The 27,224-nt window shown below is 50.4% G+C and overlaps 1 protein-coding gene across 1 annotated transcript in view; it reads left to right on the top strand.

Annotated features, from left to right (window-relative positions):
* Positions 1 to 27,224, top strand: part of RACGAP1 (Rac GTPase activating protein 1) — a 186,662-nt gene that overhangs the window by 42,337 nt on the left and 117,101 nt on the right. Inside the window, exons 4-5 of the mRNA XM_029595020.1 lie at positions 7,048 to 7,187; positions 21,727 to 21,796. Of these exons, the coding sequence (XP_029450880.1) occupies positions 7,048 to 7,187; positions 21,727 to 21,796 (210 nt within the window). The remainder of the gene's footprint in view (positions 1 to 7,047; positions 7,188 to 21,726; positions 21,797 to 27,224) is intronic.

Consider the following 27,224-nt stretch of genomic DNA (forward strand, 5'->3'; position numbering starts at 1 on the left):
ATGGCTCAGGCCAAAGCGTATATTTCCTGTGACCGGGCGATCACGATGGTGTCAGTTGCAGGAGAGGTCCACCTGCGCCAGCAGATTTCGGCTTGCATGTTGCGACTCTTGGGACACATGGCTGTGACCATCCATGCAACTCTCTTAGTTTTCTTTCATATGCACAGGTCTCAGTGGTGGCAGGCTTCCCAGGACCTCTGCATCTGCATTACTCCGTCATTCTGGGACTCCCTGTCTTGGGGGTAGAGTCTGGCCAACTTTGGAGCAGGGGGTGCCCACCTGGAGGGGCTCTGCATCCAGGGTTTATGGTCCACCCAGGAAGCTCAGCTTCCTGGATCTTTGTGCCAATTGGTATGCGCTCTGGGCATTCAGGGATCGGCTGATCAACAAAGTGGTTCTGATCCAGATCAGCAACCAGGTGGCAATATGGTACTTCAACAAATAGGGAGGTACGAGGTCATTCTTCCTGTGTCAAGAAACCATTCAGATCTAGTCTGTCGCATGGTATAGTGCTCCAAGCCATGTACCTGACCGGGACAGAGAATGTGGTGGCAGACAGGGAGAGTTTAGCCTTCTGACCCCACGAGTGGTTCCTGAACAAGAAGTGGCATATCAGATCTTCCGCTTCTGGGGGACCCCAAACGTGGGTCTTACACTTTCCTGTTGCAGGGGGGGAATAATTTCTGCTCCCTGTACAGGGTGGACGACAAACCAGCCTCAGATACCTTTGCCTGCCATTGGGGCAAGGTCCTTCTGTACACATACCTTCTGCTTTCCCTGGTGATGAAGGCTCCTGAAGCTTTGACAGGACTGGGGAACTATGATCCTCGTAGCTCCTTATTGGTCAAGAAAGATCTGGTTCCTGCTCTTATAGGATCTCTCTCTCCGGGAAGTGATTAGTCTGGGTAGGTCCCCAGACCTCACACAGGATTGGGGGATGCTGTGCCACCCAACCTCTGGGCCTTGTCCCTGATAGCCTGATTCTGCAGCCCCTTGACTTCTGTCCCAGGTCTTGGTGGCTTCCAGGAAGCTTTCCATTAGGAAGTCTTATAGTCTGAAGTGGAAGAGGTTTTCAGTGTGGTGTGAGCACCACAGCCTGGATCCATTCTTCTGCTCTATACAAAAGCTGCTGGATTACGTCCTACACATTTGGGCGCTGGCTTAAAGACCAACTCAGAGTACACCTGAGTGTGATTGCTTACCACTGGGGCATGGATGGTTCATCCATCTCTCTGCATTCCCTTATGGGACACTTTATGCAGGGCCTGCTTCAGCTGAAGCCTCCCCTGCAGCCTCCCGCTGTGCCTTGGAACCTCAATGTAGTGCTGACTAAGTTCATGAAAGCTCCTTTTGAGCCGCTGCATTTTGTGACCTCAAGTACTTGACCTGAAGGTCATGTTTTTGGTTGCGGTCACCTCAGCGCGCAGTCAGTGAGCTTCAGGCCTTAGTCACGTACCCACCCTATACAAAGTTCTTCATTATAGGGATGTTCTGCACACGCACCCTGTCTAAGGTAGTAACTGATATCCATGCCCATCCTTTTTCCCAAGCCTCATTTGCACCAGGGCAAATAGGTTCTGCACAGTCTGGATTGCAAGAGAGCCTTAGCCTTCTGCTTGGAGCATACAGCAGGCCATAGGCAGTCTATGCATCTCTTTTGATAGGAATAGATTAGGAGTTGCAGTTGCTAAGCAGACCCTGTTCATCTGGCTGGCAGATTGCATCTCCCTCTGCTATTCTCAGGCAGGACTCCAGCTTGGGGACATGTCGAGGCTTGTTCTATCAGAGCCATGGCAACTTTAGTGGCCCGCTTGAGGGCAGTCCCCATGGACTAGATCTGCAAGGCTATGACGTGGAGTTATCTCCACACATTTTGTCTCTCACTACTGCCTGGGCAGGGATGGCTGACGTGACAGCAGCTTCGGCCAGTCTGTCCTCCGGAATCTTTCAGCTGTGAGACCCAATTCTTCCTACCTACTGACCTTTTTTTCGGGTTCAGGCTGTCTCCCTCTTTCCAACAGCACCACTGTTGTGCCCAATGGCACATGGTTGGGTGCCCCATACAAAATGCCTGCAGCCCCCTTTTTTTTTTTTTTTATGGGGACAGCCTGTAGCTAGGGAATCATCCATGTGAGAATTCCCATCCTGCTTGTCCTAGGAGAAAGAGTTGCTTACCTGTAACAGGTGGTGTTCTAGGACAGCAGGATGTTAATCCTCACAAAACCCACCCACCACCATGTAGAGATGAGTTTCTCCTATGGCTTTTTTTTTATTTTTCTCGTAATTCTGTTATGAGTCTAGAGAGGGGACCCTGCGTGGATAGTGGCGTGCTCAGTGTGCCATTCAAAGCTTCTAGAAATTTTGGTTTAAAATGTTTCTATGTTGGGTCCATCGGATGTCACCCATGTGTGAGAACCAACATCCTGCGGTCCTAGAATACCTCTTACAGGTAAGCAATTCTGCTTTTTCTGCAATGTATGAGGGTAAAAGGGGATCTGAAAGCCAGTGAATGTAGTGCATCAGGAGGATTAGGCTGACATAGGGAGTAATATCACTGGCTATGTCTTGGAGGAGGACTTGGAGGCCACTTACTGCCACAGGGCAGCAAGGGGGACTTTGGGCCATTCCCTCCTTTCCAGAGCATGGCGTTTTGATGTAGCGGAGTTCACTTGAAATTTGAGCCTGTGTTGGCAGCGATAGTGCAGGCCACCTCTTCCTTGGGCAGCCATATCTAGAGAATTTTTTAAAGGGGCTGCAGGCATTTTGTAAGGGGCAAGAGGTCTCATATGGACCTTCCCTGATTCCTTGGGCACCTTTAAATTCTTCTTTCCCCTGGGCAGGAAGTGTATCAGGGTAGAAGACTAGACTGGAAAGGGAAAATTAACTTTATCTTTCTGATGAGTTGCTTGATGGTTTCAAGGAGCTTTCACAGGACATGGGAGGTAGAGGATCTAGAAGGATTGGCCTCTTGAAGGGGACAACAGCTTTCATACTGCATGTCTTTCTTAGAGAAACTAGCAACCCTCATTTCCTAGTCACTACACAATTTGAATATCATGGATGAGAGGAAGATTAGTTGCTTCCAAGGAGGACCCGATTATGGTCAGCCTTAAGAAATCTAAATTTTTTTCCTGCTTCACCAGGCTGTACATGACCTGATTTGATTTGGAGGGGACAGCCCCTGAAGCTAATTTTAGGGATGACAGTTCTCTTGCCAAGCTCTACATCTTGGACCCAGTCCAGATGGAGACATTCCATTTCCCATGAGTAGATGCATTGGTCTATTCAGTGACCAAGGGGACCATTTTCCCTGTAGAGGGTAGAGCAGCATTTAAGGATTCCCAGGATGGTAAAATAGAATCTGTGCTTAAACAGTCCTTTGAGGCTGTTAGCATGGACTTAAGATCTTAGTTTGCTGTTATTATGACAAGGTCTGGTTTGCATCTTGTGCTGGATGTCCAGGAAGAGTCCATGGAGAATTCTTCACAGTTGGAACCAGAAGCGACATACTTGGCAGTTGCTTGCTTTGATTTGGTGCACTCTTTGCTGAGAGGAGTGGCATCCATAGTAACTGCCTGAAGGCTACTGTTGTGGAACTGGTCAGCAGATTCTATCTCTAAGACCAACTTGACAAAGCTCTTCTAGGAGAGCTTGAGAAGATTTCAAAGGCTTTGGGGGAGTCCAAGGTGCCTAGGTTTCCAGAAGGTAGAGTGAAGGCTTCGGCTCATACTTTCTCCTCCCACAGTAGGTATCAGGATTTCAGAACCTTCAAGCAGAACAGAGTTTCAACTACTCAGAGGTCTAGATCCTCTTTGCACTATCAGTCTTCTCGTTCCAAAAAGGTGAGAATGGTGCTCCTAGCTCTGGTTCTTTTAGGGCTGCTGGGTGTGGGGGGAGGGAGCCTTTTCTCCACTTCCAGAGATAGGTGGCCATCTGTTTTATCAGAGATGGGCTTAGAATACATTTGATCGGTTGGTGCTAGATATCATCGGAGACGGATACCCACTGGGATTTTCTCATCTGATTTCTGATTCTTTTATAGTTTCCACTGTCATGTCAGCAAACGAGAGGCTGTAGAAACCTTTTTTTTTTTGAGGAGGCTTCTAGACATAAAGGCTATGGTCCCTGTACCATGGAACCAGGATGGAGTCAGCAGTTTAATCTACTTTGTGGCTCCAAAAAAGGGTTCCTTCTGGCCCATTCTCTATCTTAAAGCGGGTCAATGAGTTTTTGAAAGTGACTCGTTTCAGGATGGAGAACTTGAGGTCTGATCAGGGCAGACCGAAAAGGGGAGTACTTGACCACTTTTTGATTTAACAGAAGCTTTTCTTCACATTCCCATTAGGAAGGATCATCCGTACTAATTTCATTTTGCAGTAATGGCTGATTCATTTCCATACCATGTCCTTTGGGTTGGCAGCAGCGCCAAGGACCTTTTTTTCAAGATGGTGGTAACTGTTGCATTGTGCAAGGAAGGTATTTTTGATGCATCCTTATCTGGACGATTGGTTAAGAGCAGTGTCGCACCAGGAGAGTGTGACAGCCACCTGCAGAGTGCTTAGTCAACATTCTCAAGAGTAACCTTGAGAATGTTGACTAACATTTCAACTCTAGGCTAGATTGGGGTTTTGCTGACAGCAGGGGATACAGAAGTTATTAGGCCCTGGTGTTTTGTCTTCCAGGAATCCAACTGTTTGGTATTATCTTCAACTGCTCGGTTTGGCGGCGCTGGACCTCATTCTATGGGCAAGTGCCCACATATATCCTCTAAAAAGGGCATTGCTGCCCCAGTGAGATCCACAGTCCCAGGACTATGCTATACAACTGCAGGTCCCAAAGTCACTCAGGAAGAGCTTGCAGTGATAGTCGAATTGCAATCACTTATACTGGGGAGTATATCTGGATACCCTTTCCTGGGTTATAGGGGCCCACTGTCTGGATCAGTTTGCACAAGGATGATGGATGCCTGAAAAATCAACTTGATCTATTAATTGGTTGGAGGCCAGGGCGATTCAGTTGACTTTCTGGAATGTGCTGCCCTGTTGAGAAGTCAAGCTGTCCGAAAAATGTCCAACAATTCTACGGCTGTGGCTTACATAAGTCAGAGGGTCAAGGAGTTCGAGATGGACTCTGCCCAGGTTTGGAGGAGATTAATTTGAAGGTTGTCTCAGCATCTCACATTGGAGGGGTGCTTAATGTACAAGCTGACTACCTCAATTGCAGTGCGCTCGATTCAGGAGAATGGTCTCTGTCCCAACTAGCCTTTGAAAGAGATGGTCTGCTGGGTATGGATCTTATGGTGACTGGCAAGAATGCAAAGGTTCAGAGGTTCTTCAGCTGAAAGAGAAGACCACCTTTAGTCTAGGATAAATGCCTTGGTTCAGGTTTGGTCCTCAGGGATGGTGTTGTATGCCTTTCCTTCTTAGCCCATGATAGGCAGAATACATCAAAGAATTTAGAAGCATTCAGGCCTGGTGACTTTGGTGCCGGATTGGCCTCATTGTCCTTGGTATGTGGATCTCTGGCATCTGGTGCACAGCAGACGTCTAAAGCTTCCATTTCACAAGGACTTTCTGTTGCAAGGTCCAGTTCTTCACAACGATCCGGATCTATTTTTCTTATGGCTTGGCCCTTGAAAGTGCATGTTTAGTGAAGAAGTGGGGTATTCCTAAGCAGTAGTGACTACTCTGAGGGCTAGGAAGTTGCCAGTTTCCCTGGCTTATGTGTGTGTTTGGTATTCTGTGCTCCAGGGAGAACTTCAGTTCTGCTTATTCTGGATTTCTTGTAAGAAGTTCTTTCTAAGGGTTTGGTTCTCAACACCCTGGTAATGCTGATTGTGGGACTGATAGGAGGCACATTCATGGAAGGCCTTTATCATATCTAGTTGTCTTGTGTTTTGAGGGCGTCATACTTGTTAGCCCTCCACTAAGAACTCCAGTGCTAACATAGGATTTCAATTTGCTGCTATGTTCATTTTCTGATCAGTATGAAAGAGGACGAGGAGTTGGGCAGAATGTAAATTTTTTAAACTTTGTCATGTAAGTTATTTCAATGTCCTAACTTGTTCTGAAAGTTCATGTTCTGTTAACAAAATATAATAGAGAGAGAAGGGAATCAATGTTTTTCTCATTGAATTTAAATGAAAGTTTACAGTTTAGCTTGGCAAGCTGGTATTAGCACTAATGCATTTAAGGAGTGGTGTCAGCGAGTCTGATCTGTCTCCATCTGCTCGTCTGAATATAACCCATCTATCTGGACTGGTTTCAAGGAAAGGAAATTCAGGTAACTTTTACCTTTTTGTAAATTGTGTGTGCTACACAGGCTTAAGTCATTGCAAGAGCCTAAAGCATTTCAAGCTGCTGTTCAGGCCTTGGAGATCTTTCACTACTGCAGCTGTCATAACCGGTCTTCCTGCTAATATCTTAAGAGCCCTACAAATCATTCAAAATCCCACTTATTTTAACAGTTATTAGTATAAGGCAGCACATAACCCTGCTCTTGAAATTGCTATATTGACTACTAATTCAATGGAGTATATATACAGTATAAACTAGCAATAATTGTTTAAGTTACTTTACTGCACTTCCACCCTTGGATTAATGCACTTGTATATACAAACTCACAAGATATTTAAGGTCAGCTAATAAGGGTTTGCTTGAAATTTAATCCCCAAAATTAACACATTTTATAAAAACTCTTGAATTGTGCCTTTTCAATTGCAGGCCCTGGGAACTTCTTGCCAGAAGACCTACGTCTCATACTGAGTTGTTTGAGAGAGCCTTTGAATGCCTTTTTAAAAAGACACTCAATCTGCTCACCTGAGCTGTTAAGATATTTTCCTCTAGATCTTGCCTATAAGTTTGTCTTTTTTTTATCTTAAGAAATGTTTTTGAATTATTTTAATTGTACTTATTTTATATTGGTTTTAATGTGCCTCTCAATGTTTACTTTTAATGATTTCATTTTGTTTTTATGATTTTGATCCCTGCCTCGAACTTTAGAAATGTGGGTTATACATGTGTTAAAATGCATTTTTATTGGTTTCAGGAGAGACAGATCCAGTTAATCAGAGAGCTGCTTATGTGCGATGCATCAGGCAGTATTCAGCTAAGTGAGCAGCAAAGGAATGCTTTGGCTTTCTTGAATAGCCGGACGCAAGCATCAACTGATTGCACAGGGAATAAAAGGTGAGCAGTTGTAGCATCAGGTGACTGCTGAATATTGGCACAAGAGCTCTTGGCCCAATCGTCATGTTCAATATAGCACTGAGGGCCTCTGCATTGATTTTTAGTGCTGCTAACTTTGTCTGCACTGGTCTAACAGGGTAAGAAATAGGTTTATACCCCTCTGCCAATAGACAACTTTTCAGTGACATCACTGCTAAAAGGGCAAGGGGTGCATATTTAGGCACATGCCAGTATCCTGTCTCCAGCAGATGGTGGCACGTGTGGACTAGGCTTTTTGATTCCATTCCCAGGGCAGTAGTCTGCAGGATCTCTCTCCTGGTACAGCAGGTTCTTCGGTTCCTGGGGCAGCAAGGTGTTTGTGGGGTGTGTTTGTGTGTGTTTTTTTAGCTTCCTCGGTAGAGCAGATCCTCTAGTCAGAATCCAGGGCTGGAACCCTGGTTGCTTAGGCCAGTTGGTGGCTTCCAGCTTTCCAGGTCTCTGAGCCATGGGGTGTGAAGGGCCTCACAATTTTTAAATTATTGGGGCCCCCTCCCCCCACCAAGACATACATTGGGTTTTTGTTTCTAGCAGCTTGCCTTATTAGAGCTGCATTAAAAAATCATGGTTCCCTGTACGTACCAGGATCAGTCCAGGACACCTGGGTTGTGACTCCGCACCAGTAGATGGAGACAGACTAAAACTTGTGGGCGGAGCCATATATGCCCCTGTGCCAGTCACAGCCCCTCAGTCTTACTCTGTCTCCAGTAGATGGTGCAGGTCCGGTCACAGCTCCTCCCGGCCCTGGTTCTGGTACTCCGTCAGGGTTGGTTATTTCTTTTGGTTTTAGGCCAGTTTAGGCTACGGTGTTGTTAATTGGGTTTTTTTTGCCAAATTGTCACTGACGTCCGTCCGCCCTGCCTCCCAGGGGGGTTGAGAGGTCCTGAGGGGACTACCCCCCCCTGGTTGAGGCCGCTGCTAGGGTTGAGGACCCGGCTTTCCCAGTAGCAGCGTCAGGGGTGACACCGGGGAGCCCGGTTCACTCACCCCTGCTGGATTAGGGCTCCAGGACCCGCGGACAGCGACAGGCGTTTTTGTAAAAAAAAAAAAAAAAAGTGTGTTTTTATTTTTTGTGCCGGCTCTCTGTTTCTTCGCGTCGCCGCTCTCGGAGGGGGGGGCGCCGCTGACAGGGGGGAGGCTTTTTCGCGCAAATTTTATTATTTTTGGCTGCCGTTCTCCCTCTTCGCGCCGTTTTTCGCCGGCATGCCTCGCGGCTCGATTTGCCGGGCCTGCGGCTCGGCGCGCGAGGGCCTGTGTGTGTGTGTGCTGCCTGCATCCCGGGAGATGAAGGGTCTTCCGGGGCGTCTCGGGAGGCTCGTTTGCGACCCGCGCGACCGCTGCCGAGCGGGGGGGGGGGGGGGGGGGGGGGGGGGGCGCGGTGGAGAGGCCCCAGGAGTTTTTTTCCTTCTCAGTCCTGGAGCGGCGGCCATTTTGACCACGGGCCGCGAAATGGCGCGGGAAACGGCAGGGCCTTCGGCCTTGCCTCCCGCGCTGTCCCCTGAACGAATCGCGGTGGGGGGGTCCCTCGGGGGACCTGGGGAGCCCCGCTGAGGTTTCTTCCGATTCCGGCTCTTTTTCTGAGGACTTTGCGCTTTTGTTGCGCAAAGTCCTGAAATATAAAAAAAAAAAAAAAAAAAGCAAGCGCGGCAGGAGGGAATCCTGCAAGGCTCCACCGCTGAAGAAATCCAAGAGGCCATCGGGGGTGGCGGAAGTGCCCCCGAGCGCTTCCAAGGGGAAAAAGGCCTCCACGTGGCGTCCCACAGGAGGCGGACTCAGATTCCTCCACGGGGGCGCACACTGATTCCCCTGAAGAGCCCCTACAGGGGGCCGACGAAGTAGCAGCGGACGGATCCGCTCCGTCCGGTGCAGGAAAAGGATCACAGGCAGTGGAGAGAGACGATCCCAAGGTGGTCCGGCTCTTCCGCAGGGAGGAACTGCCGCCCTTAATTCCGGCCATTCTCCAGGAGCTGGGAATAGAGGCCCCTCCGGTAGTTGTTCAGCAGGAGGCGAACATGGATCCGGTCCTGTTAGGCCTCACGTGTCCGGCAGTGGCTTTTCCGTTTCATTTTTCTTCCACGGACATCCTGTTCCGGGAATGGGACACCCCAAAATTGGGTCCGAAGGTCAGCAAAGCCATGGACAAGCTTTACCCGGTCCCGGAGGACGCGCTGGACCTTCTCAAACTTCCCAAGATGGATTCGGCGGTTTTCTGCGGTAACAAAGAGATCCACTATCCCAGTCACGGGAGCGACAGCCCTCAAGGATCTTCAAGACAGGAAGCTGGAAGTGCAGCTTAAGAAGATTTTCGAGGTTTCCGCGCTGGGAGTTCGAGCCGCCATCTGCACGAATTTCGCTATGCGAGCTAGCTTGTGCTGGGCTCAGGTTCTACAGGCCAATGCGGATCTTTCTGCAGACGAGGCAGCGCAGGCGGTTAGATTGGAGGCGGCAATAGCATATGGTGCAGATGCGCTCCACGATCTGTTGCGCACGTCGGCGAGATCCATGACGGCTGCGGTTTCAGCACGCCGACTCCTGTGGCTACGCAACTGGGCGGCTGACGGCTCTTCCAAGGCTCACCTCGGGGCGCTGCCATTCAAAGGTAAGTTGCTGTTTGGCAAGGAGTTAGATGACTTAATGATTTCCCTGGGGGAAAACAGGGCTTTCAGGCTTCCCGAGGATCGTTCCAGGTCGCGGTCTTCTTTTTCGGCTAGGTCCCGCTTTCGGGGTCCCCGGAAGTCGCGCCCTCAAGGGTCGTCCGGGCAAGCGTACAGGTCTTCTTCCTCCCGTAACCCGCAGTGGCAGCAGCAGTCCTTTCGGGGGGAAGCGCTTCGGAAGACAAGGGGGACCCCTGGCGATCACAGGGGCCAAGTCTTCGCAATGAAAGGTGGTCGGCCCATCTCCCGCTACAGCCCCAGCACTCCATTTCCAACGTCGGGGCGCGGTTGATGTCCTCTTTCGAGAGATGGGGCGGTGTAACGTCGGACCAGTGGGTCCTCAGCGTGATAAAACATGGCTACGCGTTAGATTTTGCTCACACTCCAGCGGACAAGTTCCTTGTCTCGCCCTGCAAGGCCCCCGAGAAGACGGCGGCGGTGCTAGACACCATCCGACGCTTGGAAGCATTGGGAGCCATTTCCCCCGTCCCGGTCAGCCAACACGGCAAGGGCCGTACTCCATTTACTTCATCGTCCCAAAGAAAGTCGCACGTCCAGACCAATCCTGGATCTCAAGGGGGTAAACCGATACCTTCCGCGTTCCTCACTTCAAAATGGAGACGATTCGGTCGGTCATCGCCGCGGTAACGACCAGGCGAGTTCCTGGCTTCCCTGGATCTCACGGAGGCGTATCTTCACATAGGCATTCAGCCGTCGTTCCAACGCTTCCTCAGGTTCTGCATTCTAGGACAGCATTACCAGTTTCGGGCGCTCCCGTTTGGGCTCGCGATGGCTCCCCGTACATTCACGAAGGTGATGGTTGTGGTGGCAGCGCAGTTGCGCCGAGAAGGTCTCCTGGTCCATCCTTATCTGGACGATTGGCTGATTCGGGCAAAGTCCGAGGATCAGTGTCGGTTAGCGTTGGCCAGGGTCCTCCATCTCCTGCAGTCCCTGGGATGGGTGGTCAACTTTAGCAAAAGTCATCTGGCACCCACGCAGACCTTGGAATATCTAGGAGCAGTGTTCGACACGACACAGGATATCTAGGAGCAGTGTTCGACACGACACAGGGCAAGGTGTTCCTGTCGCACGACCGGGTGTGCAAACTACAATCTCAAGTACGGCGCTTGTTGTCTCTCCACCGACCGCGAGTCTGCGACTACCTTACGGTCCTAGGGTCTATGGCTTCCACGCTGGCGCTGGTTCCTTGGGCGTTCGCTCATCTGCGACCATTACAGTCTTCCTTACTGTCCCGCTGGAAGCCGGTCTCCGAGGACTTCCACCTACCGCTTCCTCTAGCGGGACACGCGAGGTCCAGCCTACTCTGGTGGCTGGATCCCAGTCATCTGTCTTCTGGAGTCTCCCTTCTGGTGTCCGATTGGACAGTGGTAACCACGGATGCCAGCCTCTCCGGTTGGGGAGTGGTCTGCCTAGGGAGCTCGGTCCAGGGCCAATGGTCAGTGTCGCAAGCCCAGTGGTCTATCAATCGCCTAGAGACCAGAGCGGTCCGTCTGGCCCTACAAGCCTTCCTGCCGTGGCTGCGGGGAAAGGCAGTCCGAGTGTTGTCGGACAATGCGACCACCGTGACATACATCAACCGCCAGGGCGGGACGAGGAGCCCCCAGGTGGCGGAGGAGGCTCAGTGCTTGATGGCCTGGTCGGAGCTGCATCTCAGCAACATAGCAGCATCTCACATTGCGGGAGGCGACAACGTTCAGGCGGATCTTCTCGGCCGTCATTGCTTAGATCCCGGAGAGTGGGAGCTGGGGGACGAAGCGTTCCTTCTCATTTGCAAAATGTGGGGTGTGCCCCACATGGATCTGATGGCCACGTGGCACAATGCGAAGGCTCCGCGATTTTTACAGTCGACGTCGAGAACGGGGGGCAGAAGGCGTCGATGTGTTGGTGCTTCCCTGGCCGACGGCTGTGTTGCTCTACGTGTTTCCCCCGTGGCCGATGTTCGGCAAGATTCTGCGGCGCATAGTTGCACCCGGCCAAGGTGATCTTGGTGGCACCGGAGTGGCCGCGCCGGCCGTGGTTCGCAGACCTCGGCCATCTGGCAGTAGCGGCACCCCTTCGGCTCCAAGGAATGGCGGGCCTACTCCATCAGGGCCCCGTCTGTTTGGAGGATGCGGATCACTTCTGTCTCACGGCATGGCTTTTGAGAGGAGGCGCCTGAAGAGTAAAGGTTACTCAGAGTGGTGGTGGCTACGTTACGGCGTTCCAGGAAACAGTCGACTTCCTTAGCTTATGTCCGTGTCTGGGTGGTCTTTGAGGAATGGTGCGTGCAGCGTGGAGTGGACCCCACTTCGGCTTCAGTTTCCGACATTCTGGCGTTCCTCCAGGCAGGTCTGGCCAAAGGTCTGGCGTGCAGTTCTCTACGGGTTCAAGTGGCGGCGCTTGGTTTTTTGCGAGGTAAGGTCCGTGGTACGTCCCTGGTGCTTCACCCGGATATTTCTCGTTTCCTTCGGGGGGCTAAGCACCTTCGCCCTCCATTGCATCTCCCTTGTCCGGCTTGGAACCTCAATTGGGTTCTCTCAGCTCTAGGCGCGGCGCCGTTTGAGCCCTTGAAACGCGTAACCCTTAAGGATCTCACCTTACAAACGGCGTTCTTGGTGGCGATTGCCTCGGCACGGCGCGTTTCCGAGTTACAGGCTCTGTCCTGTAGGGAACCTTTCTTGCGTATTTCGGATTCCGGAGTCTCTTTGCGGACGGTTCCTTCCTTTCTTCCGAAAGTTGTTTCGTCTTTTCATGTAAATCAATCGGTGGAATTGCCCTCGTTTGCGGGCAGGGAGTCCTCCGTCCCAGAAGCAAGGGACTTACGGAAACTTGACGTGCGGAGATCCCTCCTCCGATATCTGGAGGTCACTCGACTCGATCTCAAGCGGCGTCTTGGGCGGAAGCTTCGCAGGTGTCGCCTCAAGAGATTTGCAGGGCGGCTACCTGGAAGTCGTTGCATACCTTTATCAGGCATTACCGGTTGGATGTCCGAGCTACCGATTCCAGGGGTTTTGGAGAGAGGGTACTCCGAGCGGGACTCTCTGCTTCCCACCCTCAGTAGGTTTGCTCTGGTACATCCCAGGTGTCCTGGACTGATCCTGGTACGTACAGGGAAAGGAAAATTAGTTTCTTACCTGATAATTTTCGTTCCTGTAGTACCAAGGATCAGTCCAGGATCCCGCCCGCAGTGCTGCGCTAAAGTAATGGAGAGTCCGCTCATTGTTCTGAATTACTCTGTTCTGTTTGTTCGCTCTCTCGGTTGGAGAGTCCATTTCCAGAAGGGGTGTTTTTCTTTCCCCGTTTCTATTAGCGGTTTATGGCTAGTTTAGTTCTCTGGTTGTGTTCTACTTTGACATTCCGTATGACTGAGGGGCTGTGACTGGCACAGGGGCATATATGGCTCCGCCCACAAGTTTTAGTCTGTCTCCATCTACTGGTGCGGAGTCACAACCCAGGTGTCCTGGACTGATCCTTGGTACTACAGGAACGAAAATTATCAGGTAAGAAACTAATTTTCCTTTTTGCAGAGGCTACCAGCTCAGATGGGGGTGTGCATTGTAGTTCAGCCTCTGATTGCATGTCTCCTGAGTCTTTTGTGGTTTGACTAGGCAACTTGAGTGAGTCCATTGCTAGCAGGGGCGAGCAGAGATGGAGCTGTGGAGGGTGTGGGGCCTGCATGTTGGAATCTAAGCTAGCACCCTGTGTTGTCTGTACTGGCAAGGGAAAGTCTGCTTCAGGAGTCAATTCTGCAAAATCCCAGCTCCCCCCACGCATGGAAAAACTTTGAAGGAGAAACGAAAGGCTCCCACTGCCTCTGACTGTTTGGTGGGAATGGCTGCCATTTTGGTTTTTCTTGCAGTGTAGCTCTGGGATTCTCAGATCTTCTCTGACCTGGTCTCTACACCCTTTGATGTCCCTGAGGGCCCAAAAACCTTATCAAGGCCTTCATCTCCACACCCAAGGCACTTTTCTCCAGACTTTGTGCTGATAGCACAAAGAGTGCAGTGCATTATGCAGAAGCCTGGTGGGGGTGGTGCCTCTCATACCCTTTGGCCTGGTATATTCCCACACCTCCCTCGTGTGGACTTGGCACCCAGGTGCCCTGGACTTTGCAGGGACAAGTAGAACTCTCTGCCATCTTCTCTGGCTCAGGAGATGGGGGGAGGTGGAGCCTGCTAGCTTCCTGGACTAGTTAACTGGAAAAATAATTTGTGGAAGGAGGTGTTTTTCATCAGCTAGGTGGTTTGTCAGATTCAAAAGTCGAGGAGGCTTCTGCAGGGTAGGCATCTCATTCTGAAAGGGGTGAGGAAGCCACTGATGTCTTTTCCTCTCTACAAGGTATCTAAACACATGATTCTAACTAAATGGAAATCTCCCATTTCCTAACGTGTAGAGAGATGGACTCAAGACCAGGGTTATGCTCCCCTGCCAGCAGATGGAGGCGGAGCAAGCTGATGTCACAGTATGTATATATGTATGTATATGTGTGTGTGTGTGTGTGTATACATGTGTATGTATATGTATATGTATATATATGTATATATATGTATATGTATGTATATGTATATGTATATGTATGTATATGTATGTATATATATATATATATATATATATATATATATATATATATATATATATATATATATATATATATATATATATATATATATATATATATATATATATATATATATATATATATATATATATATATATATATATATATATATATATATACACTCCTGCAGTGACCCCGGCCTGCCAGTATTCTCAGTCTCCAGCAGATGGTGGATGCGCATCCCCCTATGGGGATTGCTCTGAATTTTGGAAGGAGAATTTTACATTGATACCTAAAGGTCCCATCCCAGCTGAGAATTCCTGAGGTGATTTCTGTGATCCCTCAGATGTGCCTTAGGCTGGTAGCCAGTTCCCGGCACGGACTTAGCTGCTTGTACAGCTGAAAGGCAGACTGCAGCAGTGACGGCAGATGCTCTCTCTCCTGCAGCAGGAGATCGTCTCTGTGCTCAGCCAATAAGCACTGAGCTCCAGGAAGATTAAAAAAAAAAAAAAAAAGGGCAGAAGATGTTTTTACCTACAGAGGGATTTTAGGACTTCCTCTGTTCTCTGTGCTCGGCGTGCTGTTCTGAAGTCGTTCCTGCTGTCAGTGGGGTTAGGGGAACTGGGCAGCATCTGGTGGGCTAGGCCCTGCAGTTAAGCTTCTTGCCTGCGTGCCTGTGGTAGGCCATGGTGGCGCTTTTCAGATGCTTCTGTGTTTCTGCCCTCTACAGGATGTCTGTGTGCAGTGTGCCGCGGTTTGTGTGCCCAAAAAGCGCGCACAACTTTTTAATGATGCTGATACATGCAAGAGCCCACACGCTGTGTGTGTCTGAATTGAGCAGCACATTTTTTCGAGTGCGCCTAATTTTTGTATGCATAAAACTGAACGCAAGTCATTTGGATGCACATTCACTGCTGCCTTATTGGTGGTGGATAGGAAGCCTAAGCATTTTTCTCTCTGTACCGGGCTTCTCAGTCTGTCGTGGCTTCTAACCTGTGTCAGCACTGTTTGGACACTCAGGGAGAGCTGCCCTCTGATTTTCCTAAGCTAGGGTCCTCTCATCCTGATGAAGATTTGGTGATGGCTTTGTCTGGAGGTTCGCCAGACCTTGGTACTCCCTTGACTGGCTCCTCCACAGTAGATGACAGTTCAGTGGGTCCCACTCCAGTTCCTTCTGGGTTTGGCCTGGATCCTGCTGCTTTTTCTTGGGTGGAGGTTTTTCAGGTTTTGCAGTCCTCTGTTTTACCCAATCCCTGGCAGTTCAGACCCTTAACCTGTGGTTCAGTGCCAGAGCGCCTCAATTTGCTGTAGGTTTTCCCGACAGGAACCCAGATGGCGCGGATAATGAGACTGATCCTGATGCCCTGGAGGATGGAAAATTCCTCTGGGAAGCCCATTTTATGGTTCTTTTATAGAGCTGAATTGCCGGCTCTGATTTCCCAGTCCTTGTAGTGTCTGGGTGTTTCTGGTGCAGATTCGGTGTAGAACTGAAGAAGGAATCCCATTTTGGTTTCCTTGCGTAAAGTCTCTTGTCCCGTCCGTGCCCCCCCCCCCCCCCCCCCCCCCTCCATGTTATGGATGCCATCCAGGACTTGATTGATCTGGAGTCACTCCATGGTGAGACTGTACCTTGAATACTGTATGCAATTCTGGTTGCTACATCTCCAAAAAAGATATAGTTGCAATGAAGAAAGTGCAGAGAAGGGTGACCAAAATAAGTGGCATGGAATGGCTCTCCTATGAGAACAGGCTAAAGATGTTAGGGCTGTTCAGTTTGGAGAAGAGACGACTGAGGAGGGATTGGATAGAGGTCTACAAAATCATCAAAGGATTTGAACAGCTTAATGTAAATCAGTTATTTACTTTCTCAGATAATAGACTAGAGGGCACTCCATAAAGCTAGCAAGTAACTCATTTAAAGCAAATTGAAGAAAATTATTTTTCACTTGGCATACAGTTAAGCTCTGGAATTCATTGCCAGAGAAGATAAGCAATAGCGGCGCCCCTCTGTTATGAGGGGTGGAATCCAGAGGTGGTGTCCCTAGAGAGGGTCTACCTTTCAGCGGACTCAGCCTTTCAATAAGTTTCATCCTTTTTGTTCCAGACAGCCCAAGAGAGAAGTGGGCTCAGGTGGCAGACCTTCCTCAGTTTCCCAATGAAGGTTTGCCGATTCACTTTTGGGAACAAAAGGTAGGAGGACGTCTTATCGGAGGTGGGTTGAGAAAAAGTTGGACCAGTGGAGGTGATATGAAAAGGATATGTGCTGGAATTTCTCAGTATTCCTTGGGACGTGTTCGTGTCCCCATGCCACTCCCCACAGAAGAAGCAGGCAGTGGAGTTCACGTTTCAAAGGCTCTTCAGGCTGAGGGCTGTGATTCTCAGAGTATGGGGCGATATTCCATTTGTTTTGTTGTGCCCAGGAAGGAGACCTCCTTTTGTCCCATCCTGGATCTCAAAGAAGGTAAACTGTTTTTTTGAAGGCGACTCATTTTCGCATGGCAACCTTACGCTCTGTGATAATGGTGCAGTCGGGGGAATTTCTGATCTCCCTGGATCTGTCAGAGGCTTACCTTCATCTTCCCATCCGATTGGAACACCAACACTTTCTTTGCTTTGCAGTGTTGGTGTGCTGTTATCACTTTCTGGCAGTGCTCTTTTGGTCTAGCCACCACTCACTATAACCTTGAAAGGTTATAGTGGTCATAGCGGTGGCCTTGCAAAGAGAAGGGATCCTAGTGCACCTGTATTTGGATGACTGGCTGATTCATGTCAAGTCTCAGGAAGAGAGTCGCCTGGTGATGCACAAGGTGGTCTCCTTATTGCAGGAGCTCTGTTGGGGGAGGGGGTGAACCTGACCAAGAGATATCTTCAGCCATTTCAGTCATTGGATTATCTGGGGGTCCGGTTCGACACTGGGCAGGACAGAGTTTTCCTACTGGAAGTTCGGATTCAGAAATTGATGTCTCAAGTGCGTCAGTTGGGAGAACTCCATACACCTAATGGTGTGGTCCTACCTACAGATGCTCAGCTTGATGGCAGAAACCCTGGAAGTGGTATCGTGGGTGAGGGCGAATATGTGCCCTCCACTGTCTTGTTGGAACCCGCAGTCGCAGAACTATGTGGTCCGGCTCCACTTGCCAATGGAAATCTGCAACCACCTCCAGTTGTGGTTGCTGGAGGATCATCTGATACAGGGAGTTCTCTTGTCCTCTCTGACCTGGTTGGTATTCACCACAGATGCGAGTCTCCACAGTTGTGGGGCTCACTGCCTGGAGATAATGTCCCAAGGATATTGGAATGCTGATGAGTCCTGCTGGGACGTTCACCTGGAGGCTCGGGTGGTACGGCTAGCATGCTTGCAGTTCATCCATAGGCTGCGGGATCAATTGAGTCGCATGTCAGACAATGCAGCGATGGTGGCCTACGTCGATCACCAGGAGGAACTAATGTTCTTCTTATGTCACAGAGAATCCAGGACTTGTACTACTGGTGCCTCAGAATGGCCCTACCAACCGTGATATACAGATCTCCAGCATCTGCAGTGTGGCAACCCTCTGAAACTTGTGCCACGCAAGGAGTTGCTCTGCCAGGGTCCAATGTTTCATGAGAATCAGTTTGGCCCTTGTAAGGGTTACTGTCCAGCAGTGGTGGCTCTTCTGCTAAAAGCTACAAAGTTCTTTACTTAGCTTGTGAGGGTCTGGGCTTCTGATTCTGCAAGAGGGGCTTCTAAGGGTTTAACTCTCAATACTTGAAGGTGCAGGGTGCATGCTCTCTTGCTACAGAGGATGGGTTCAGGGTCAGCTCCTGTCCTCTCACCCAGATATAGTGTGTGGGGTAGTTGTGTGTTTTGTTTTTTTCGTGAGATGTTAAACACGCTTGCTCACATTAAAGACACTGTTCCTTGTAGTTTGGCGTGCAGGGTAGAAGAGTTGCAGGTTGTTTTTTTTTTCTCTGTTACTTAGGGCAGGATACATCTTGACATGGTGTACCCTCCTTTCTTCTGAAGGTTGTTGCAAGTTTTCCCATGAATCAGTCTGTCCCCTTGCCGTTATTGGATTAACAGAGATGCGGAGGAGGACGTGCTTCTGCATACATTGAATGTGGGCCAGCATCTTATGAGATCTCAAGGTTGCTAATGAGCTCCAAAGGTCTGATCATCTTTGTGCTATACGGTGGTGCATGGAAAAGTGTAGGGCTTTGGTGACACGCTGGATTAAGGAGGTGAATCATAGCTGCGTATGTAGACTTGCGGTTGCTCTTATGTAATGAGCACAAAGCAGGTTTGTGCTCATTACATAGGTGCACAGGCTGCTTCGTGGACAGGACTTAGCTGTTGTCTCCATCAGATTTGTAGAGTTAGAGGAGACCACCTTTTCTTCAGTGGTTTGCAAGGGGCTTAGGCAGCTGCCCACCCACAAAGGGGAGGGAGTAGCTTTGTATATCCTATGCATAATGGCCTGGCTGAGTGGATGTAGAGGAAGGGGAAATTACTACTTACCTGATAATTTCCTTTCCTCTAGAACAGCCTAGCCATATTCCTCCCCAATGCTGCTAGGCTTCTCACCTAGATGGGTTCCAGGAACCTAATTTTACAAGGTTAAACGGGAGGTGAGTGGCAAATTTATGAACAATTCATAGTGTTTGTATGAGTATGGGATTCACCTTTTACCCTATTCTTGTATGGTCTATTTTCTCGTGTTTCTTACTTCCCTTTGTCTTCTGGAAGTTCATAACAAAAGAAAAACCCTAGATATAATGTATAAATGTGCTTTTGAATTTTTTGGTTGTAAAGTTGTCAACAGTTAGCTTTTGCAGATAATACTGGCAGGCTGGTATCGGCATGGATGCATATAAGGAGTGACAACAGCAAGCCTGTTGATCTCTCTCCATCTGCTGGTAGGAGTGCATAACCCATGCATAATGGCCTGACCTGACTTTTAGAGGAAAGGACATTATCGGCTAAGTAGTAATTTCACTATTTATTGAGGCTATTTGCTCCAGATCGGTAAAATAAAAGGGCGGTTAAATTATGCTCCAAAGTTTGACACCCTTCCAAATCACTCCAGTTCTAGTCTTTATCTACCCCCATCTAGCCCTGCAAACTGAGCAAATGAGATGTGAGAAAATATAAAATGAAAATAGGCATCTCTATCCCTTCAGTCTTTTGGGAACTGCAGCATAGCCATGCCAATCCGTGGAAGTTTCTTCAATTATATAAATGACAAAATATAACCACGTAAGGATACCACAAGTTTTGTGGAATATCACAATGGATCTGTTCAAATAAGTAATTTTGGCAAAACCATTTTAATGAGACTCACTCTACCCAAAAGTGATTGTAGGTAATACATCCCATCTATCTAAATCTGCCTTCTGGATAATAGAACCATAATTTTAAATTGAATAACTTCTTTATATTGCCTGAAATATGTATTCCCAAATAACACAAACTTCTGTGAACCATAGCAAACCGTAACAGATACTTCAGGATACTCAAACTAGGACCAACAGGCAGATTTTGTGACTTAGAATAAATGAACTATACGCCCCTAGAGTGCTTACACTTGGAAGAAAACAGAATGTTGTTTGCAGTCAGCCTGGGGCGCACAAGTCTGTGCACTCACAGATCCTGGTCCTGCACACAGATTGTTCTAATAGGAAGCCGTGGGGGGAGGCCTGTGTGTTGAATGCCACTGCTTATTGGAGGGGAGGTGCTTTCTGCAGGGGGAGCAGCACTGACTTTCGGCAGTATTTGGGGACGCAATCACTAAACCAAAGTATGGATTGGAACTGCTCTGTTTAATGTATGCCAAAAGGAAAACCAGTTCATGGAGAAGATTAGATGCAAATTAAGTCGTTTTCTACTGTGTGACTGGCAGTCTTCAACCCTTTTTAAAACCTATATAGACAATTTTATTTAACTAGACAAAATGAGTTTCTTCCTTGTGCCTTTCATTTTATTTCTACCTAATTTACAACTTAGGTTGCTAATAACTATGTAGATTAAGTTCTCTCTATAAATTGTACAATGTATAAACAAGACTTCTGAATATGCAGTCCCTATTTTTCTCTAGCAAGTTGAGTAGACTCCTGGTGAGCAGATGGCATGAGGCTACCTAGCTTGAGAGGGGGAGAAGCTGTGGGCTGAACCTGCTGGATGTACAGCAGAGTTGCAGGGAGCATCACTATCCCTACTACTGAGTGGACATAGTGTGGTAGAACTGGTAGCAAGAAATGCCCTGATGGGGGTCCAGGAAGCAGCTGAAGCATCTTTAGCTCCAGTGGGACCCATGGGGAAGAAAGGGGGCAGAGCTGTATCTTCCACCCCAGTCAGGATCTTAGAGGCCTCAGCAGGGGAGTAGAAGAGGGAGAGGAGACTGGTGTACACTCATCAGGAAACAGTAAATAAGTCCTGTAGGCATTTTAGAATCTCCCATTTTATAACATCAATGAAGTTAATTAAGTGGGAACAAGTGCTTACTAAAAATAAAATAGTAGTATTACAAAGAAACTTCTTAAAGTTGTAATGGGATTTTTACAAATTTGATAACTTCTCTACCAGCAAGAGACGGTTTATCTAGCAACTGGTACAATCCTCTGTCACCAGCAGTTTGTTTTTGTTCTTGGTGTTTGACAGTGGTATGAATGTGGAAGACTGAAGCTTCAGGATGCTACATCTGGATTGTTGTAGTGGGACTACAGGGAACCCAGATGGATCATTAACTTGGGAAGCATCTGTTACTTTAAATATGCTAGCAGCTTGATAGCATTGTATAAATGTTTTTAGTGAAATGTGTACTCTTGAAAGAAAGGAACCAACATAGAAAAACACCAGTTTACCTGCAGGCAGTCTGTCAATTTTATTTTGCTTGGTCAGGGAACAATTTGAATTAATGCTGGTCAGCAATTGGAAAGATCCTTCTATGTCGTCAGAGCCTCCTCAGCAAGCACCCCCTAGCCTTTCTGCTCCTAAACATTTTGGAACATTAAATTTGTGACACAGGCTCCTAGAGAACACTGAATCTTCAGTGTGGGGGAATCTTCAGGCACACTGATTTAATTTCTTAGTAATGCAGAAACGTGAATCGTAATTGCTCCTTAATGGAGCTGAATAAAATTTAAGCAGATGGGCATGCAGGTAAATCAGCATTTGGCAATGGTGTCTTCATTTCTAGCCTTTGAGGCACTGTGCAGATGTTTATAAAATCTCTCTGAAGCAGCAGGAACTAGGTATTGCAGAGAGAAATTGAACACAATACATGGAAATGAACTCTTCTGAACTATTTTTCAGGCTGTCTACAATTGATGAATCCGCATCAATTCTCTCTGACATCAGCTTTGATAAGACAGAGGAGTCCTTGGTAACGTGGCTTTTGATCTTTTGAAGCTTTGGGAATGTATATATTTGATTCCTCCATGTTTTCTGAGCAGAACTAACTTTAAAACTATCCACAATATGCTGCTGATAGATTAATGAAGCCTGCCAAATCCCTGGAATTGTAAGGATGTTTTCTTTGCTGTCCTGCCAGACCAGTCAACAGATGGAGCCAGAAAACTGGTTTGCTGACATCACAATTCAAGGTCCTATGTTTACTTCAGCTGGCCAATATTTTCTGCCTCCAGCAGTCGGTAGAGTAGCATACCTGTGCTGCTGGAGTCAGGCATGTCAGGTCTAGGTCTGGTCCTCCCCTAGGAGAGTAGGCTCTCAGCAAGGGGCTTCCTGTACCAAGAGCTGATCTTGAATCTCTGTTCTCTTCAGGCTCTTCTCTTGTCTTATGCCCTCTCGTCTAGTTGCAGGCTTCTTGCTAGTGCAGCTGCTTTTAAAAATATTTAAAAGAGAGAATTGATTGGCTGGCCAAAGCTGTCTAAACTGTGCTCATTGTAAAGTCTGGAGCTGGTCTGCCAGGTCCCTCTACAAAGGCAGTACAGGTTGGTGGGCAATGATAGCCATGTTGGGTCCATAGCACGGGAAGCATGCTGGGTTTGTGGGGCCTGAGGTCTGCATTATGTATTGGTTGCTGGTGGTAGCTGTTGCTGTGTTTTCTCTCAGGATGGGAGAGTAGGAGGCACAGACTGGGACTGCATCAGAGAACTTGACCACAACCTAAGCAGGACAGAAGCTTGTTCTGTAGGTGTGTTATCAGTTGTGGCAGGAATAGTGGCTATTTGTTTCCCTTATGGCCTTGAGGGGGCAAAATGGTGCAGAAGGTCTCATGAGTCTGGTTGCTCCCAATTTGGCTGAGGCAATTTTATGTGAGTCTGGTAAGGTGGCTGTATGGGCATTCATTGTTGCCCTAGAGCCAGTGTCTGCTGGTTTGGACCTTGTTGAGCATGATCCAGCTTGATTTTTTTCCTTATGTCTTGGCCGTTTGAAAGCCAGGAAATCTTCAATCTCCCATGAAAGTTAGGAGGATCTTTGAAAATTGGTGTGGTGGTAGACTAATTACAATAAAATGGGTTTTCATTCCAGCGTTCCCTGTACGTACTAGGATCAGTCCAGACCGTGGGTTATGTCCCCCGTCCAGCAGATGGAGTCAGAGCAAACTTCCGAGGGTGCTGACATATAAGCAGGTGCACCCTCCAGGGATCCTCAGTATCTCTCTGACTCCAGCAGATGCGAGTGGGGGAACCTTTGCTTCCCCAGTTGGTGGCTTCTGCCCCATTATTTCTATCTTTCCTTCTCAGGACAGGATCAAGCAGGCCTGGGCTCTAAATTACTAAATAGAGTTTAAAAAAAAAAAATAAAAATAAAAAAAAATTTTTCCTCCTCAGGGAGTCTCTTTGAGCCCCTGCCCGGGTCTCACAGCCCTGGTTAGCTTGCCAGCGGGACTATTCTCTCTTTTGTCTGCCCTTTGTTCTTCTGTTTTTTCCTCCTCTCTCCGGCGGTAAGTTTTTTTCTGCTGTCATTTTCCCTTCACAGCTTCGCCGTCGGACGGCTCAGGGGCACGCTGGTGGGGCCAGCCTCTCCCCTGTTCGGAGCGCCGCGATTCGAACCCCTCCCCCTCGGCCCTGCGACGTTTCCATTCCCCGGGGCCGCGGCAGCAGGGAAGTCTCATTCCCCTGCTGCTCCTGAGGGGAGGGTTCGCGGAGTTGAGCCTGGGCGGACGAGCCCGCTCCTCCCGCGGCGCGGTTTCCCCGGATCCGGCCCCAGGGGCGGTCGCTGAAGGGGTTCTCTCTCCCGACCGGACGCCATGCAGCGATTTCAGGGGGCTCCCGGCGCCGACCCGGGGCAGGGCCGATCGCGGGATGTCTCCTCCGGCGTCGCTCTCCCCGGGGGGGAGTCCGGACCGGCTTCCCCGCCTTTTTCGCCGTCAGGCTCGGAGCGCCGCGGCTCGAGGGGAAGGGCCCCGCCCCCTTCTTTGGCGGGAGCGGCGGCCATCTTAGAGCTGGAGAGCGCTGCTGACTCGGAGGCTGAGGAGTCACAGCATGGGTTTTCGCCGCGCTTGAGGCCGATTCGAGCTCCATCCTCCCCCCCCATCGCTTCGGGCCCCTCCACGGACCTCGCTCTCGCCGTCCCTCCACCAGCAGGGGGGTTTACGGCGGATTTTGTTCTCCTAATGCATCAGGCGTACCGCCAGAGCCTGCAGCTGGCGGGGGGGTCGCCAGGCGGTGGTCAAGTGAACCCCACGCCCGCGAAGATGCCCTGGCTGGTGGGGGTGGGGGGGGCCAATCCAGCGCCCTCGGGGGGGCGGCCAGAAGACGCTCCTGGCTCTTCCACCCAGCGGAGCGACCCCAACGCAGGACCCTGGGAGTGACCCGGCTTCGGCTGATGAGGATTCGCTCCTGGCAGCGCACCTGGAGTGTGACGACCCACGGGTGCTCCGGATCTTCCGGAAGGAGGAGCTGTCTGACCTCATCCCACACGTCCTCCAGGAATTGGATCTCGACCCGCCCGTCGAACCGCCTGGGCCTCCGGCTCCCTCCGTAGCCTCAGCAAGCTCCAAAGGGGACCCCGTCCTGGCGGGCCTACGTCCCCTGGCGCGAACGTTCCCGATTCATGAGTCTTTCCTACACCTTTTGGTACGGGAGTGGGACACGCCGGAGGCATCGCTCAGAGTGGGCAGAGCCATGGACAAGCTCTACCCTCTCCCCGGAGACTTCTTGGACCTGCTTAAAGTACCCAAGGTCGACTCGGCAGTCTCTGCCGTCACCAAGAGGACCACGATTCCCGTTACAGGGGGAACGGCCCTCCGCGATGTCCAGGACAGGAAGTTAGAAGTCTGCCTCAAGAAGATCTTCGAGGTCTCGGCGCTGGGGGTCCGCGCAGCTATTTGTGGTTCTCTCACCCAGCGTGCGGGGCTACGGTGGGTACAGCAGCTCCTTACTTCACAGCAATTGCCACCTGAGGAAGCGGCGCAAGCGGACAGGCTGGAGGCCGTCATTGCCTATGGGGCCGATGCTCTCCACGACTTGCTGCGGGTCCTGGCGAGGACCATGGTTTCGGCTGTTTCCGCCAGGCGACTGCTGTGGCTTCGAAATTGGGCGGCAGACGCCTCGTCCAAGTCCAGCCTAGGCTCTCTACCCTTTAAGGGTAGGTTCCTTTTCGGCGAGGATCTTGACCAGATCATTAAATCCCTGGGGGAAAACTCGGTACATAGGTTGCCCGAGGACCGCCAGAGGTCATATCGTCCGTCCAATTCCTTCTCCAGGAATCGGTCCCGCTCTCAACGGCGATTTCGGAGCTCCAAGCCCCAGGGTCTGAGAAACCCCTCGAACAGGTCCCAGTCTTGGACCCGGTCCTTTCGTGGCCGTAGACCGCCAAGGGATTCTTCGGCGCAGGGAGCTTCCGGCAAGTCCAACCAATGATGTCAGGCCGGCCCACTCCCCCCTCCCGAGGATCGGAGGACGACTAGCCTGGTTTTACGAGGAGTGGGCCAACATCACCACGGATCAATGGGTCCTGGATGTTCTAAGGCACGGTTACGCTTTGGATTTGCGGCATCGCCCCAAAGACAGATTCGTCTTCTCGCCCTGCGGGTCAAGTCACAAGCGCCTGGGAGTACAAAGCACGCTGGACCGGCTCCTAGCCCTGGGGGCCATCTCACCCGTCCCCTCCGGAGAGGTGGGCTCGGGTCATTATTCCATCTACTTCGTGGTGCCCAAGAAGGATGGATCCTTTCGTCCCATTTTAGATCTCAAGGAAATCAACAAGGTCCTCTGGATACCCCGGTTTCGCATGGAAACCCTCCGCTCGGTAATAGCGGTTGTTCATCCGGGGGAGTTCCTAGCCTCCCTGGATCTGACGGAAGCCTACTTACACATTCCGATACGCCCGGACCATCACAGGCTCCTCCGCTTCAAGATACTGGGACAGCACTTCCAGTTCCGGGCCCTCCCCTTCGGGTTGGCAACGGCACCCAGGACGTTCACCAAGATCATGGTGGTTGTGGCGGCCGCGCTCCGGCGAGAGGGCATTCTAGTACATCCTTACCTGGACGATTGGCTCATCCGAGCGAAATCCCTCCCTCAGGGGCAGCAGGCGGTCGACCGGGTGGTCGAATTTCTGCAGTCTCTCGGCTGGGTAGTCCACTTCGGCAAGAGCAGTCTCCTTCCGTCTCGGCAGCTGGACTTTCTCGGAGCACGCTTCGACACAGCTCAAGGCAAGGTCTTCTTGCGGCCGGACAAGGCCCAGTCGCTGAGGGAGCAAATTCTCCATTTTGCCGCTCTCCAGGTCCCAATAGCGAGGGATTACCTGCAGATCCTGGGTTCGATGGCCTTCGCAATCAACCTGGTACCTTGGGCCTTTGCACACCTGAGGTCCCTACAGATGGCGCTACTCTCGCAGTGGAAACCGGTCTCGCAGGACTATCAGGCGATACTACCTCTTCCGCCGGCGGCCAGACTCAGCCTTTGTTGGTGGCTAGACCCCAGGAACCTGGCGCAGGGCTGTCCCCTGGAGTCGCCGGAATGGATTGTGGTCACTACCGATGCCAGTTTGACTGGCTGGGGGGCCGTGTGTCTCAGAAGCTCAGCGCAGGGGCAGTGGACACAGGAACAGGCGTCCTGGTCGATCAACCGCCTGGAGACCAGAGCAGTCCGTTTGGCGCTCATCCAATTCCTGCCTCTCATCCGGCAACGTGCGGTCCGGGTTCTCTCGGACAATGCGACCACGGTAGCCTACATCAACCGACAGGGAGGCACCAAGAGCCCGGGGGTGGCCCTCGAAGCGGCCCGTCTCATGGCCTGGGCAGAGCGGTTCCTCGACCGCCTGGCGGCCTCCCACATCGCAGGCGTGGACAATATTCAGGCGGACTACCTGAGTCGGCAGACGTTGGACCCGGGGGAATGGGTTCTCTCCGAGGCAATGTCGCTCATCACTCGGCGCTGGGGAACTCCCGCCATGGACCTCATGGCAACGTCGGGCAACGCCAAGGCCCCGCGGTTCTACAGTCGGAGAAGAGATCACGGGGCGGAAGGAGTGGACGCCCTGGTGCTACCCTGGCCCCCTCATGTTCGGCTGTACGTCTTCCCGCCGTGGCCTCTGGTGGGCAAGGTGGTGCGAAGGATAGAAGATCATCCAGGGCAGGTCATTCTGGTGGCGCCAGAATGGCCGCGGCGCCCGTGGTTTGCGGACCTACTCAACCTGGTAGTGGACGGACCTCTGCGATTGTCACACCTTCCGCGGCTACTCCATCAGGGTCCGGTATTTTCGGACCAGGCGGAACACTTTTGTCTCGCGGCTTGGCTTTTGAAAGGCAGAGTCTCCTGCGCAAGGGATACGCAGTAACCGTGGTAGACACTCTTCTCAAGGCACGTAAGACCTCCACGTCAGTCGCCTACGTACGGGTC

Source organism: Rhinatrema bivittatum, chromosome 3, assembly GCF_901001135.1.
Source record: "Rhinatrema bivittatum chromosome 3, aRhiBiv1.1, whole genome shotgun sequence".
NCBI lineage: Eukaryota > Metazoa > Chordata > Amphibia > Gymnophiona > Rhinatrematidae > Rhinatrema > Rhinatrema bivittatum.